The sequence below is a fragment of the Atta colombica genome, unplaced genomic scaffold (genome assembly GCF_001594045.1).
Source record: "Atta colombica isolate Treedump-2 unplaced genomic scaffold, Acol1.0 scaffold293, whole genome shotgun sequence".
Classification (NCBI taxonomy): domain Eukaryota; kingdom Metazoa; phylum Arthropoda; class Insecta; order Hymenoptera; family Formicidae; genus Atta; species Atta colombica.
The window spans coordinates 565,374-581,994 of record NW_017259396.1 but is presented as its reverse complement, the minus strand read 5'-3'; the positions used below and the strand labels follow the sequence as shown (position 1 = coordinate 581,994).

Sequence of the window (16,621 nt, the reverse complement as noted above, 5' to 3'; positions counted from 1 at the left end):
TATATATATATATATATTCAGATGAAGCTTTGTTTTCGAATTATTAGTTCTCTGATTTATGCATAGTAGTGTCATAAAATTTGTTTAATATGTTATATACACATAATTGTGTTATTGTTAACTCCTGAAGATTATTAATAAAAGCTAAAAGAGGCACTTTTCATCTGAACTAAAACTGAAGTTAAACTTTGGACTCTCCACGATCCATCATGGCTTACAACTAATCAATGCTCGATTACATATTATATCAGATTTCTCTTTATTTCAATCTTATTTAATTTATTCAAAAAGAATATTTCTCTTTACTAAATATTTAATTAAATAAACTATATATATTCCAATCTAATCAATGGAGCGCAGATCTTTTGATCTAATTCCGTTAAAAATTCAACATTATGCATGCACACTGTAAGCTGTTTTAGCTTAAAAAATAATTTATTTTGCTATATAAACAAATCTGTGAAGATTACATTAAAAGGCACGACTTATTGAAACCTTTTCAAACGGCATGCTATAGGTAATTAAAATTTCTGTCCTATAAAACTCTTTGTCGAAATTGGATTCAATAATATTGTTGTATAGAATAATTTACAGATTAAATGTCTTTGAAATATATCCGAAGCACCTTGAATATACGTATATATATTTGAATAGATGTAAAGTATATTTGTATTTTGTAATCTTTAAAACACTTTTCTTCAAAAATTGCTTATATATGTAGCAACGTTATCATTTGTGAACCATATACAGTAATATATATGTATTTAATCGGATATATAATCATTCATAAATATTTCTCAGAGAATATTAGCTTCATATTTAATTGCCTCATGCAAATTCATTATTATCACTCGAGTGGACATTAGATTTCTTTTGTAAGTTTTATTATAATATATTGTGCACTTTTTTTTATTATAGGCCAAATATAATGCCCTCATTTTATTTATTGGCATTACGTTTTCTTAACATCTTAGCGACATCCTATCGACATTCCCGCTAAAATAAATGGGCGTGTGCATACATAACAATAAAACTCTAAATAACTAAATATTGCTTTAACGTAAAAATAAACAAATTAATAACGTGAAATTTGAGTAAAAAGAAGATTGTTATAAGATTGTTTAAACTTCGTAATAAATATTTTCGGTTTCATATTAATATAAAAAGATTAAAATAAAAATAATATTTACTTTGATTACGTTTTAAATCTTATGATCAAATTGATTTTTATTAATTAATTATTAATTAATTAAAATTATAGTTTGTAAAAGATATAGATAAGGAAATAAAATGTTCAATTTTAAGAACGCATATTTAAAACGAGTTGTCTCAATAACATTTACCACTGGCAAGGCCGACTTATTGATAAATATGAAAATGGAATGGCAAATAAAAAATAAAAACAGACATCGAGTATCTGCAAAAATCTGGCTTTTAATTCAACAAAATTGTATCAAAACGGGAGAAACGCGAGTGAAGGATGAACCTTATTTAAAGAAGAGGTGTAACACAATTGTACATAGTAAGAAAAAAAAAAGAAAAAAAAATAAAAACGACTTAATTCCCCTACAATCCGCGCCAGAATCGTAGACCATGTACTTCTCCATTTCGTCAACCGTTAAACAATCCATGTGAGCGAAATATCTGTGACAGCCGCTCGCTTCGGCTAATAGTACAAAAATCCAGTTGATCGCGGTCAATAACGCAATATTTACGTTACACCGCTAATCGAATGTAGAGATACATTGTAATCTAACGTAAAATTAACAATGTTTAACGTCATTAACAAGTATCATAATGGAAGAACGATTAGCGAGTTGTACAGTACATTCGGTAAGTCTCTCGTTATATCACATTATTATCAGATTACGCGCGCAATGTAGTAATGACAAATAATTACAGGATAATTATTATCTCGCCATTTCAGAATAATCTTTTCTATAGCATTATCGTAACAATACATAATTAAGCGTAATACTTTAACACGATAAACGCATGATGATGACGATGCTATTAGATTTCCTGAGAATTCTACGTTTTTCATTGAGCCCAGCTCAAAATTGCTATAACGGAGCCCTATCGTGTCTCGCGTAAAAAATTATTGTCACTGTGAAAGCCACAACTCTCACGACTCTTAACGAAAAAAACTGTGTATACACGTACGTGTACATGTGCGTATTCCTAATGCACGATCACGGCCATAATCCTAGCATCTACTGTTTTGGCGATATTTAGTGGTAAAAAAAAATCGATAAGAGAACCTGTCTCTCTAAGTGAACGTACTAAATAAAAATATATCGTTTTTCTCGAACGTAGTAAAAACTGCGTTCGCAATAGGAACTTTTTTTTTTTGGAACAAACATGATTTTCAATATTCATCTTGTCCTTTCGCACGCACGGTAACGATAATGAACCAATCGTTGCGCGTTCGCAAGCTCAATCGGCGGTGTGAATCAGCGTGTCCCCGTATTGTCGGACTAATTCTAAGCTATCCGCGGCTACGCGATAAAAATTAAGTCTGCACCCTGTTACCCGATGTTCTAAGTCAGGCGGCGCAACGTCGGTTATAACCGGTAGAGTCAAAAAGGAACAAAAAGAGGGAGGCGACTGGCGCACGAACAAAAAGTAATTTTACTGGCCGCACATGTATAAGATGTCTTCACGCGTCGCCTCTTTTAGATCATAGTCGTATTTGACATACGGGGACAGTTGTTTATTCCGAAATTCGGATTTAATCCTATTACTTGATTCGTCTTTGAGTTCCGTGTCAGAGGTGTGTGATGTGACATCGAGTCCACAGCGTGTTGCCATTGCCAACAACTGCGGCAAAAGTATCGAAAGCAGGCCTGAAAATAAATCGTACAGAATTTAATATAGGTACATATAAAGTGGTACGCGAGTTGTAGAAAAAAAAATTATAGATGTAATATCAACATATAAATATAATGAACATAAATAACATTATGTCAAAAGCAAAAGTACTTATAAAAAATAGAAATTAGAATTCTATATAAAATATAGAAAAGTCAAAAATTAAGTTGTTTTCATACCACATCACGGCAGAAGTAATGTCCTTGTTGCACAACGCATACGGAGCATATCGATTCTTCGATGTATGGATCCACTTGTACCTGTAATAGAAATATATAATGAGAGTTTTATGTTAAGGTAATAATATTAATTAATATATAATTTTATCCAGCGTACCTTTTTTGTAAATTTGTCAGTTTTAATTTCTATGAAGGAAGCGGTGATCGCTTTAAAATACGATTGTTTCGTACTGAATGTAACACGGCCGGATCCTATTGGATACTTATACTTATCCGTGTCTATACCTAAGATAATATTTATTTTTATTAATTTAAGTAAAATTTTATTAATTTTTAGTAAATATATACGTGTACATAAATTATTTATATAATATAAAATAAAATATAAGATTAAAAATGAAATATTTAATAATCAAGAAGTGAATAATAATTACCTGCGTAAATAACTCCATGGAAAAGATCGTCCATGACTTTCGCTAATCCTGCGGCCGTTAACATTCCGTGTAGCGCACCAACAAATACCGTTTTGTGTGCATCGAGTCTCTGTGATGATGATTTGATGTAGTTGCTATTTTCGAGAATCCATGGAATTACTTGTACCTAAAATAATAAAATATTCAAGGTTCAATTGTAATGATACAATTCCGGATATATGCATGACATTATTGACATACATCTTTCGGCTTTGAACGCTTGGATATAATTTTGTAATACCATCTTTTTCCATTGGTAATGTCGTGGGTGCAACAGGACAACATTGCCCTGACCTGAAAGTAGTTTATATACAATTATATTATCTGACAATAATTTATATCTTCTATAACAAATATTCATTATCAAATTAATACTCAATAAAAATGGAATTAATATACACCTGTTTCTCTGATTCAAATATAATATAAGCGTATCCTTTTGGCTGAGCGGACGGTGCTTTTGCGGGCCACTCTACACGCACCGGTCCGAATTGTTTAAATGTTGAAATTAAGATAGCTTCTGTAACATCCCATGGTACACCTCCCAGAAAAACTTTGGGAGAATAAGCAACTGGCTCTTCGATGCTTTGAGGTAGAAAACCACTCCATGTACATGTTGGATAACAATGTGCTAAAATAAATAGATCAATTTGTTCCGATATCAATCATTTAATATATATTCGAAAATAATTAAGAATCTAAAATTTTGTACAAAATAATCTTAAAGATTTAAACTGAAAACAAAAAACTTTATTCATAAAAAATTTATCAGTTTAAAACTCAAAGCTCAATATTGCGATATTTTTATCAAAAAAGTTTTCAAATTCATTAAAAAAATTTCTTATTAATATATAGAATATGGATGCAAATTTACAGCAATCCTGTATTATTTGGATAACTTATTGTATTGTATAGTTAATAAATAATTACAATAATGTGAGATAATTGCAAAAGTTTTACACACACACACGCACGCACGCACACACGCACGCACGCACGCACGCACGCACACACACACACACACACACACACACACACACACACACACACACATGCATACCATACATATATACGATACATACCAGCAGCATTTCGGTGAGACCTCGCTACACGATCGAGAGATACTGGTTGAGCCAATCTGCGCGCAGCATTTCCAAGTCCGGTACAGCAATTTTTCTCATGGCTCAAAAGAGAATTGAGAAAATTACTACGATTTTGCCCGAGTCCGTGATGATGCTGGTAATAATGCGGACTCGTTGAATTCTGTTGTAAAGATGACAAGTATTTTTTTACAGCCATACGCTCAAACGCCGTTCTATTGTTCGGGCACGTGTTTGTCTTTGATATTATGGAGTCCAGAGACGGCGGGAAGCAAGAATTCGATGAAGAATTCAACGACAAACAATTCTATAAATGAACATTTTTGACAGTAATGCTTAGGGAACAATACATTATTTAAGCGATTAAATATTTTTGTATGAGTATTTAATTTCTCACCAATATTATATCAGATAAAGAGCCATCCGCACTACCAATGCCACTTGTCTCAGAATCCGCCGGTGAATTGGAACGCGAGCCGTTACATCCCAGAAGATGAGAAAATTCCAATGTTGGGCTACCACAATCACTAGTACCAATAAATTACTATTTGTGGAATATACAAAGTATGTTGGAATTCGATAATTCTATCAAAATTTAATATTTTATAGTGTAATTAATTCAATCAATTCTAGATATTAATATAGCTAATAGAATAGAATTAATACACATGTGTCAATTTGTGTAGAAGTACTAAATGTTAAAATTCTTTTTTTAAGTTCATTATTGCAAATTAAAATTCAATATTAACTTAAATATTTAGAAAAATTTTATTTTTGTAAGTTTTATTTTATATTACATAATTATTTTATATTACATAATTATGGTAAACAAAAATACTTTTTTTTGGAGAACTAAATAAACAAAGTGTTTTTCAATAGATTTTATTCGCTGAAAACGAATCCGACTGCGGAACTGGCTTAACACGTCAGGTTTCCGAAAAAATTAAGATTAAATGTGTCAAAATTGGCATTTTTGATCATATTTACAATTTTTTTGCAGCCAAAATAAATTTTTTTTCAATTTCATTTATGCTACTTTAAAGCGCTATTTTTTATCTAAAAATTTATAATATGCTAATTACGCATATGAAAAAAATCATATTGTAATAAATATAAATTTATTTTGTAGATAGAAGATTACTATTTTAAAGTGACATAAACAAAATTAAAAAAAAAATTATTTTGGCCGCAAAAAGTGATAAATATGGCCAAAAACACCATTTTTCATACATTTAATCTCAATTTTCTTGGAAACCTGATATGTTCAGTAAATTCCACGGCCGGATTCGTTTTTTCGAACAAAAATCCGAAAAACACTTTATTTAAAACTCAAAAAAGGGTTCTAAATAAAGTATTTTTTGTTGAACTGTGTTATTAAACTTGATGCTCTTGCGATTTTTTTGTCCTCAGTTCACTGAGTCTCTTACCTGTATGGTGTAGAGCAGCCTCGTATAGGACGGCCAAAATATGACGAATCGGTGGGTGAGCCCGAAGAGCCCGGATATTGGAATGATGGTCGATTGGTTGGTGAGGATGGCGTATTTGTGCTAGTACTGGCAGTGGACGAGTAGCTGTAAGGATCTGAAGTGAAGCTACCGGGTGTGCTCGGACTGCCGGGAGTGGTCATTGAATTCGGTGAGCTCGGAATATCCAGGCCTGAGGTATTCGAGCAGAAACCATGATTCCGACACTGTGTGCATAAATAATACGTAATTATACATAGAGGTCAAGTCGCGATATCGATAGAATAAAAAGTCGCTATCGAAAGTAATTTTTGACTCCTGTATTTGTCGTAAACAAATCGTACTTCTCTCGTAAATACTATAAGATGAAAAATTGACATTATCTTCGTGTATTCAAAGATTTTGACGTCGTAAGAATACAAAAATTAATGCTATGTTAATCTTGTAGAGAAATGACGTAGAGAAATAAATTCTTCACGTTTAGAATTTCATATCTGGTTAAGCAGCATGCCAAAATTTGCATTTCGAAGAGATAATAAGAAGAGACGAGGAATATTCTCCGCGCACATGTGTTTCAGAGTACTTGGAACACATCCAAATTGAAACGCAATATTACGCGACAGTGCGAGAGTGCGAAGAGAGTGCGATCTTTTGAAATGGTAACAACTTTGCGTCGGCTCGGATTAAGGGAAGGCGAGACGACATGCATTCTAATAGAGCCGTTTGGCTCGGAGCAATGAATTCTCGATCGACCATCGGGATTGCTTAGCGCGCCATACATTTTATTTAGGTCATTACACTTAACTCAAATTCTTTATTAAAAATCTATTATAAGTAAAACTCTTTTTTTTCTTTGATACATGAAGTATTTGTTTTTTGATATATTCAAATATTTGCTGTAATACATCATAATCAGAAAAGTAATGAATGACAGATAAAATTCCTATTTAAAAAAAAATCAGTTGCGGACTATCACGAAATAAATCATTGAAAGGAAACATAGTAATTTTGTAATATCCATGTAATACATAATACAGTATAATACAAACATTAACTGTTAAGTGCTGGAATCGGAAAAAGAGATGGAATAAGGTAGTTGGAGTTATTCCAATAAGAATGTTCATTGTTCAGATTATTGCACCGCCGAGTAAATGCCTCTAGCAGTATGCTTTATGTTGCGTTTATCATCTTTATTGACATTCTCCACGTAAAATTTACAATTTACCAAAGTTATCGCATTTTTTTATCAAACCGTTGTAGAATCGGATATATTCTTATTTCACAGTGGGAAGCAATTTCGGGGTAGTAATAATAGTGTCAGAGTAGCAGTATAATTTTCCGTAAGATATTACTAATGTGAAATAAAATACAATAAAATAATATAAAATTAAGCAAATATATACAATACATTTCTTTCTCATACGAGAACTTTTAGTTTGCAATGAGTAAAATTTTATTTGGGAAATGAGTAAAAATTTATTTGGAAATACGCAAAAAATGTTTATTTATTAATTTATAAATAATCTTATAATTTATTTTTCTCGATATAATTAAATTGCATCATCTTCTGTCAATTAAATTGTATCATTTCAGCTTAGGATCACCTCACGAGATTTTTATACTACATTGTTTTTGTATTCTTAATGGTAATGAACCTTATCACGAAGCGACAGCATCGTATTGACTCCTACTGATCCACCTACTCTAATATTATTATTATCAAGTTGTAATAAAGTGTAATAAAAACCGTATTAAATATCTTGATCATATAGTTTTCTATGTCCTCAATTAAAGTATCACTCAAATATTCGTCATAATAAAAATAAACTTCTCATTAATTTTAGTATTTTCATTAAGAATCCGAAGTTACATTTCTTACATTGAAACAAAAATCTCATAGATCCATCTTATAATTTACCTCGTGTTGTAAAGATCCTTGCGTTTGGTCATAACTGCTGTATTGATTGTAGTTACGATAGCTTGAAGAACCGATCGTCGATTGATTTCCCATCAGAGATCCTCGAGGCAAGCCCAGTCCGAACATATCAGAGATTGCACTGTCACCTGTAGGAAAAAAATCATTAGGGCCATTGCACACATGTTTCGTAAAACGTAACCGTAAAATGTATTATAAAAATTAGCTAATCAGAGCTGAATATTTTTGATAATTCTTGACTGTAATTAGCTAATTCTTACAATACGTCTTATGATTACTGCTTAAACGAGAATGGATTGAAATGGATTAAAATGGATTCAGATTTTCAGAAATATGGATTCATAAATGTTAAAATGAATCTTTTTCAAGTTAAAAAAAAGTTGAACCGTAAAAATATATTATGAATTCTATTTCATTTAATAGAAATTTAAAAGAAACATTTAAAAGAAATATAAAGAGAACTACATAAATATGTACAATAAATGTTACATATGTAAATTTTTTATTTTTAATTAATAAATTAATCACTTTTATGCATATTTTATATTAATACGTTTCCTTTATTATACTAGCGTATTTTTTGTATAAAAATTTTAAAATAATGACTATAGAATTTCATAATTAATTACTACATTAATTTATTTAAACTTTCACATGCATAATTTTTTTTTATATGGAATCCAATTCATTTTTATGGATTTAAAATATGGATTCAGATGGATTGAAAATTTCTAATCCATTTCAATCTATTTTCGTTTGCTGGGTGGTACGAAGTGGATGCAACAGTCCTTATCACATTATAATCACATAAAGAAAAATGAAAAAAATGTGCGAGATAAAGAACCGAGAGGCTCAAAAAATTCTTTGAAGTCTAGATTTTTAAAAATTATTTTTAGAACGATATTCACAACTGGTTCTTATATATTAACGCATAACAAAAATATATTTTTTATGTTAAAGGAATATAAGCTCTTAGGATTAAAATTAAAATTTTCATTAATTTTATTACGTTTTAAAAAAATTAAGTTTGAAACTATAAAAAATAAGATTGTGTAAAATAAAATTATTCTAAATCTACTACTTAAAAATTAGGAAAAATTCAAGGGTCATCAGAATATGTTTCAGTTACAAATTAAAACCTAAATGTTAAACCAATCAAAGAATCATTTTAATATTTTAAGAGTCTTTAAATAGGAACGGACTATGAATATCAATTTTAATTTCTCAGAGAATTTTTAAAATTCTTGATAATTTTACTTTATCATCGACAAATTGACTTTAACTGGAGCTAACCCAATTCAAGTACATCTCGAGATTGGAACAAAAAGCATTCCGTTTTACCATCGGTGCTGATGTTCTTGTCCGACTGGGAGGTGTCCTGCGAAAAATTTGGAAGATGCGATGGCGACGGCGGCGTTGGCAAATCGAGCAGCAGATTGTTAATCGATTGCAACTGATGCAATCTCTCACGCTCCTGTTCGCGTTCTTTGCCTCGTTCTCGCTCACGGGTCTGACTTAGTTTACGCAGCAGCAGCTTGCTGCGCTCTCGGTTTTGTGTTGCATCCTGATGGTGCAGCGAATCCTGATGAAGCATCGGTATGCCTTGGTCGAATCCGATGTCCGTCTCGTCGCTCTCGTCGTTCACTAGTGTGATGTCTGACTGTAAAATCGATGTTTATTTTAGTAGTTACTGTCCCGCATAACCCGAATAATATTCTATCAAATATTCCTACATAAAACACAGAATCATAAGGATATCACAGGATATCATCATGTCTTCATTTATTACTTATGAGTGACAAATAAGGTCATGATGTCCTCATGGCGTAGAACCATATTCGGTCAGGGGAGGACAAAAATGTATAACTTTCACACAAAACTTATTAAAATGGAGGATCTTTAGCGAGCTTTCATTCACGTGTGAATCATAATTGGGCAACGAGTGTTTAATTTTTCATCGTACAAATTTTCAACTGTGCTGTAAGCCGAGTACGTGAATGGAAATTGAATACGCGTAAAGCTGATTTCTCCGTGAAAGTAAGTAATTCATCGTAGTTCGACGCGCGTGATATCAAATTCCCTTTTACGAAAGCGGAATTCCACGGTGCTTCACATTGAAAACTGGATTCTTATAAAAGTATGCTTTTTTCAAATTCCTTCATTTGTCCTTTCCGAACTCAATTGTTTAGATAATTCAAAAAACTATCCGGTTTCCCAACTCTCGGCGTCTTGCAGATTCCCGCTTTCATTAGGTATGAGCAAATATCTCAAATTACACACAATTGATGTACATAAGTAATTACAAGCAATATGATATAGGTCTACTTATAATTTATAAACAGATGTAATATATTTCGAACACTACTTATATCAGAGTATCACGGTGTTCTTAGTAGCTCGTCTCTTTTCCGAAAGGCTCGTAATTAGGGAATTTTTGCAATACCGTTTATCCAGATACGGTGAAAGGTCAGGTTATCTTCTTCAACTAATTAAGAAAAGGATAACATGATTTTAGCGTTCACCGTAATCTGAATTCACATTATTGTAAAAACCTCCTATTAACGAAGAAATCAGTGTTTTATTTTAGAAATCCGATGTACATACCTAACGGATCTTCCTCTATCATACGCGAACTATACGAGCGACGCCGATAGACTGCGCGGCGTGAACGAAATCGAAAACAGAGCGCCTTCCTTTTGAAGGACGCCGGCGTGGCGTGGTACGTTTATGGAATTCGCGAAAAAAAAAAAACAAAAATTCTTTAGGAGGGAACCGCCGGAAAACACATTCCGTAGCATTTCCCGGAATTTTAGTTTTCGAATGTCGAATCGTCACGGGTAACTAGATCATCAGCTCGATCAATCTTTTGTTGTGTTGTCCACAAAATCCGTTTTGTCCGGGAAACTAATTCTTCTGCCGGCGTACTTATTTAATTTAGGATCTAATTTAGAGTTATCATTGCGATAGCAGAAACGTATAATTAAAAGAGAAAGCAAAAGAAAAAGAGAAAGAAAGAAGGAGAGGGGAGGAAAGGAGAGGGAAGAAGAGGAATGGGAAGAGGGGGGGGGGAGAGAGAGAATATTCATTTCACTGTAATATATATATATCCCTAAAGAAAAAAGAGAGAAAATTATAGGATACGTTTCGACTTTTCTTCACTAATTTCTACTAAGCCCATTATCAAGTTCAATTTACAAACAATATGATAGTTCAATTTTAATCTTGGTTCAATTAACTCTTCACTTTTTCCTAAGTTCTAAAAATTAGAAAAAGATGAAGAGTAAATTAAACCGAGATTAAAGTTAATGTACAGTGATAGAAACGGGGGTATCTTCCTCACAAATTAAAAAATTCTAATACAATATGTAAATATAAATATAATTCCTCATTTTTGTCGAGGTAATTAAGTATTAAATATCATAGTATATGTTATGTATATTATAGATTTCTCTACTCTCTATAAATTTCTTGGAATAAAATCTCACTCTAAAAGAATGAAAAATATTTTTACTCACAAATAAGAGTAGCAAATTTTCACTCTTTTTTTTGGAGTGGAATTTCATTTCTTCTAAGTGAATCTCACTCCAAAAGAATAAAATCTCACTTCAAAAGAATGAAATTAATTCTGCCATTCTTATTTCAAGAGCGCAAATATTTTCACTTTTTTCAATAATAGTAGTATTTTTATTTTTTTGGAAAGGGATTTCATTCCAAGAAATTTAGAACGTAATTTCTCGTAGAGAAATACCTTTCAAGAATTAAATCCCAGAGATTTACGCGAAACTCGGATAATTCGCCACATTCCCGAGCAATCGGAATTTCGGGGAATTCGTCCGAGGTGTATCGTAATGTGGAGCACGTGTTTACCATCAAAAGCCTCACGATTGCGGGTCTCAATCCCCGGAGGGGAAGAAAGGGAGGGGGAAGGGGTCGACTGGCCGCGACCAACCCGGATTCTCATCGTGCGGCCTCGTCACCCCCAAGGGTCACAGGTCACCCTTCCACGCGCGTGGGCTGAGGGTGCGAATCTACGTTGGAGAGGAGTCTCAGATGGCGTGTTACAAATCCATTTGCTCAGGAATTCTCGCGTGTTCACGTATATACCACGGATACGGCATATCGGCCGTGTTTATTTACGTTTCACGTAGCGCAGGACATACATTCCTTTGTGATTGGTATGTCGTCGGCAAGTTAACAAACCGGAACATTCCTCGCCTATTAAGAACCCAGGATCGGTAAGGTGGCCGATTGGGATCGCCAGGGAAGAGGAACAGAAAAATAGCGATACTAGGATCGTCGAGCATGGAATCTGGAAACTTCTTTTCCATTTCTGATGTCTAAAAATATCATGACTTTGTCAATTCTCCTTCCTCTTTCCATCTTTAGTATACTTTCTAGTCTACATCATACAAACTGAATAATATATTAATATTCATATACTTTCGCACGATATAAAGTATAAATGGATCTAATTGAAATCCAACTAGAATCACGAGAAAATGCGTGAATCTCCCTGAAACTCGGGCGATGCCGAATCCTTAGAGTCGCCGGCATTAATTCGCGTAGCTAATTAGCCAATCTTGCGTCCTTCCACCCTTGCGTGATAATCGCGGATATCGTAAGACGAGACTTACCGGTTGCATCAGCGTGGGCATAGCCGCAGAGAGTGTCCCGTCGCAAGGAAACTTCAAGGATGCAATGATGTAGAGATTGTAAAGTCACCTCGATGCGGCTCGCTCCCGCACGGTCTCGAGGGACACGAGCGAGTAGGAGCCGACTCGATCTCGTCCGCCACTAACAACAACGCACGATTAAGCGGTAGACTTCACGCTGCGCGCTCCACGAGAAGTTACGTGCAAGTGACGATGGACCGACGGGCGACGACGGCGGCGGCGAGGGGTGGATTCTCGGGATTGAAGAGAGCGCGGTGGGAGGTCTTTAACGGGCCACGCGAATACTCGTGACGTCCGCCGCTGCCCGCTCGCCGTTTCCCTCGGATAAATGAGGCTCGTTTTTGTTTTCTGACTTATTGCCGATGACACACGACAGCGGAAACGGAATATCCACTCTCTCACATTATATTTATATTACCTATCCCACCGCGAGTTCGATTAGATTTTTACTCTTTTCTCTCCTTTCACTCGGCTGTTTTTTGCCGTTTTTTTAAAATCTATTTTTCTAAATTTATTTTCTTTCTTTTTATTGTAGGGTGAAGTTTATAAGGCATAGGGTGAAGTCCCATGAGACATATTTGCCACGTATCGCCAATCAGTAATCAATAAAACACGAACCACAACAGCGGATCGTTTCTGATTGGTTACGGGGTTACGCGATATACGATAAATACACTTCATGAGACTTTAGCCTTAGAAGCTTGTCCTCAAATATTAACTCTGATTTTAACTACACACGATTGCGTCATTCGTGTCCTGTTCATTTCTTTTCTTCGAAGTCTAAGATCATGAAGTTATAATTTGTTAAAACATCTGTATATAGTTTATATACAATTTTTTAAATATATGATCTTATAAATACTTTCTGAGATGTTAAAGTAATTATAAAAATCACTTAATAATTTTTTAGTGATGACATTTGTTAGTGATGAAAATTAACTTAAGACACGAATGATCCATAGTGTGTAGTAAAGGACCGGAAAATCATGTGTATTAAGGGTTAATAAATGCTTTATCTTTCTTCTGCGCGTTCGCATCCTCTCTTTTTCTTTTTTGCTACACACTTCGAGAATTACGCGTTTTTTTATCACCTCTTTTGTAAAATAAAAGAAATTTAGAACAAAAACGAAAGTTTAAAGCCCATTTGAGAAGATTGTGTTCGCTTTGACGCTTACAGCACTTATGAGTATTATTTGTCCTTGTTTAATATTTAATAAACAACAAGGACATGAAACGACGCTAAAGCGTGTGAGCGAACATAGTCAAAATAAAATATGTAAGAAAAATGCCTTTTCTAAAAACAAATTACAGTTGATTCTTGAAGTGATTAAAATCGTCTTCACATTCTTTATTTTTCAAGCCAACAAATTTGTTACAGACACCAACGATAGCATCTTGCCACTTTATAAGATGTATCAAAATTAGAGTATATATAGAAAAGAAGATATATACATGCTATTTACAATTATTTTGCTACATTGAATATCTATTTAAGACTGAATATCTTTTAAATGAAGCTATTGTTTTGTTTAATATGAGAAAATCAGTTATTTTTATTGCCATAAAAAAAAATTTTATTACTTAATTATATTCTATATGTGCAGTCGAAGAATCTAACATTTCAACTTCGGAACTATCACCGTTCGAGTAATTAACTACTAATACATCTCGCGTTTGTTGTTCTGTCAGCTTACTGGTTTCCAGTGTACTGGCTTCCCCTTTGCCGGAATTCTCCCCCCAGCTCCCAGAGAATAGATTTACTCTTAATTTATCGATATTTTGATCACTCGAACTGCCCAAGTTACTAGAATTTTCTACGGACAGTCTAACTTCACTATCTTCAGGCAATCTTTCATTCTCCACAGATTTATATTTCGGTATCTCCGTAGGTGCATCTAAAAAATTAAGAAATTACATAATTTTAAGTATAAATTTAGAATGCATAAAAATTAAATCAATCATTGCAAAACGGACAGTTTTTTTCAGAAGCAAAATTTTTTTAATTAATTTTTCCTAATGATGTGTAACAATGTGAATTTGAAAATAAATTTGTTATGCAACTGACTTTTTTTTATATTATTTTATAATCCTTTTTTAACATATCCTGTTTGTAACATCGATTCAAATGTGTATATACCAGGATATGGGGGCGCCTCATCAATCAGCTGTTGCATGACGTAACCTAACATGGTTGCGGTAAATGTATCGTCTCTTCTAAGACCGAGCGCTCTATGGAAAGCATCCACTGCCTCTTGAATATTACCCATTAATGCATGAATAAATCCGATCGATGAATAAGTCGAAGGATTTAGAGGATCTAAGACTAGCGCTTGTTGATGATATTCTAGTGCCTCGTCATATTTTTTCATTTTTCTACAAGTGTGGCCCAGATTATTCAATAGGGCTTCCCATTTACTAGGCAGAATCACATTCCTTAGGTCGCCTTGAATGCTTTTCATAGCTTCCTTAAATAATCGTTCTGCATTTTTGTAACTGTATTTAACAAGAATAATTTTCGTGATAATTTATTGATAAATTACAGCAAAGATTTATAATCTTTATTTTTTAAATATATGTAAATGTAGAAGAAAATTTAATATCAAGATAATACTTACTCTAAATTATAAAAGCATATAACACCCATTTCATGTATCACAAATGGATCGTTTGGTGCTATTCCTTGAGCTTGTTGAAAGAACTTGTCAGCCAGTTTTAGATTATTCGTCAAACCGCATTCTAATCCAATATATAAAAGTGGAAGATGACAACCTTTCATTAATTGTGACGCTTTAAAATAAGCAGCCATAGCTTGATCGTGTTCATTTTCAACTGCAAAGGAATGTCCGTATGCTAACCAAGCAGGACCAAACAATCTGTCCAAGACAGTAGCCTTTGCCAAGTATCTTCTTGCTTGGTCGCTTTTGCCTGCAGTACAGCAAATTAAATACTATTAAATAATTTCAAACAATTTTTTTTATTTGTAAACCTATCACAAATCTTCACAATCTGTGAATTTAACATTTTTATACTATTACTATTACTAATTATGTTTAAGAATTATTTAAATAGTAATCACTTACCTATGGTGTAATAATAACATCCAACCGCAAACCATGCTAAGGCCATTTCCGGATATAAATCAACTAATCTATGCGCCAGATAAAACAGAGCTAGAGAAAAGTTTTTGTTAATTTCATTAACTATTCTGTTAACTGTTAACATCGAGTTCTAATATCGTTCATTTATTGCAACAAAATTGTAAATTTACCATTAGTTTTTTTAAGTTCAACTAAACAGGCAATGTGCACTGGAAGACAGGAATTGTGATATGGATCTTTTTTCAAGATTCTGAGGATTAAAAATATCACGTTATATTTTGTTTCTTATGGAATGAGAATAATATTTTAATAGACATGCTACTTACTTCTCCGTAAGAGAAAAACATTGATGATAGTCACAATTATAATATAATTTTTCAGCTTTTGCGACTTCCATGTCCAAATTATTTGCTAATCTATTAGTGAGACAAATGCCCATTATGTTACATTTACTTAATGACTGCTTTTTGTTCGGATCTTGATATTTCTTTAGTTTGCTATCGTATAACAGTCGCAAGAGTTCTGCTTCGCCTTCCGTACATTGTTCAGCGAATGGTAAGGATTCTAATAGTTCCCGTTCTAAGTTAATAATACAAATTATATAAGAACAATATAAAATTTATATAAGAAAATTATATTGTATCTCATAGAATTAATATACCTTCAGAAGCTGAAAGCATCTGATTTTGTACCAAGGCTTCAAATGCTTCATATGAATAAACATCGCATTGTAAGGCTTGCTTATAACACTCTGTCGCAACCGCTCTATTATCCATAGCTTCATATACTCTTCCTTTCACATATAATATTGAACTCTGAACCTGTAAA

The 16,621-nt window shown here is 33.1% G+C and overlaps 2 protein-coding genes across 3 annotated transcripts in view; both read right to left on the bottom strand.

Moving 5' to 3' along the window:
- Positions 1 to 2,394: 2,394 nt before the first annotated feature.
- Positions 2,395 to 12,856, bottom strand: LOC108690040 (cytoplasmic polyadenylation element-binding protein 1-B). Of its 2 annotated transcripts, none has more exons than XM_018197107.1 (12): positions 12,657 to 12,856; positions 9,364 to 9,682; positions 8,005 to 8,150; positions 6,051 to 6,313; positions 5,021 to 5,150; positions 4,606 to 4,930; positions 3,925 to 4,154; positions 3,725 to 3,817; positions 3,485 to 3,650; positions 3,208 to 3,335; positions 3,051 to 3,131; positions 2,395 to 2,846 (listed from the first exon to the last, which is right to left on the bottom strand). In XM_018197107.1, exons 1-12 carry the CDS (start codon positions 12,675 to 12,677, stop codon positions 2,676 to 2,678), a joined length of 2,073 nt encoding a protein of 690 aa, XP_018052596.1. In that variant the 5' UTR covers positions 12,678 to 12,856; the 3' UTR covers positions 2,395 to 2,675. The 2 variants fall into 2 exon arrangements, with proteins under 2 accessions (XP_018052596.1, XP_018052597.1); XM_018197108.1 differs by lacking the exon at positions 12,657 to 12,856 and adding an exon at positions 10,627 to 10,672.
- Positions 12,857 to 14,276: 1,420 nt separating this feature from the next.
- LOC108690038 (cell division cycle protein 16 homolog) overlaps positions 14,277 to 16,621 on the bottom strand; it is a 3,266-nt gene continuing 921 nt past the window's right edge. Inside the window, exons 4-10 of the mRNA XM_018197105.1 lie at positions 16,455 to 16,614; positions 16,120 to 16,372; positions 15,964 to 16,043; positions 15,776 to 15,865; positions 15,311 to 15,620; positions 14,833 to 15,188; positions 14,277 to 14,590 (exon numbers count right to left, since the gene is read on the bottom strand). Of these exons, the coding sequence (XP_018052594.1) occupies positions 14,277 to 14,590; positions 14,833 to 15,188; positions 15,311 to 15,620; positions 15,776 to 15,865; positions 15,964 to 16,043; positions 16,120 to 16,372; positions 16,455 to 16,614 (1,563 nt within the window). The remainder of the gene's footprint in view (positions 14,591 to 14,832; positions 15,189 to 15,310; positions 15,621 to 15,775; positions 15,866 to 15,963; positions 16,044 to 16,119; positions 16,373 to 16,454; positions 16,615 to 16,621) is intronic.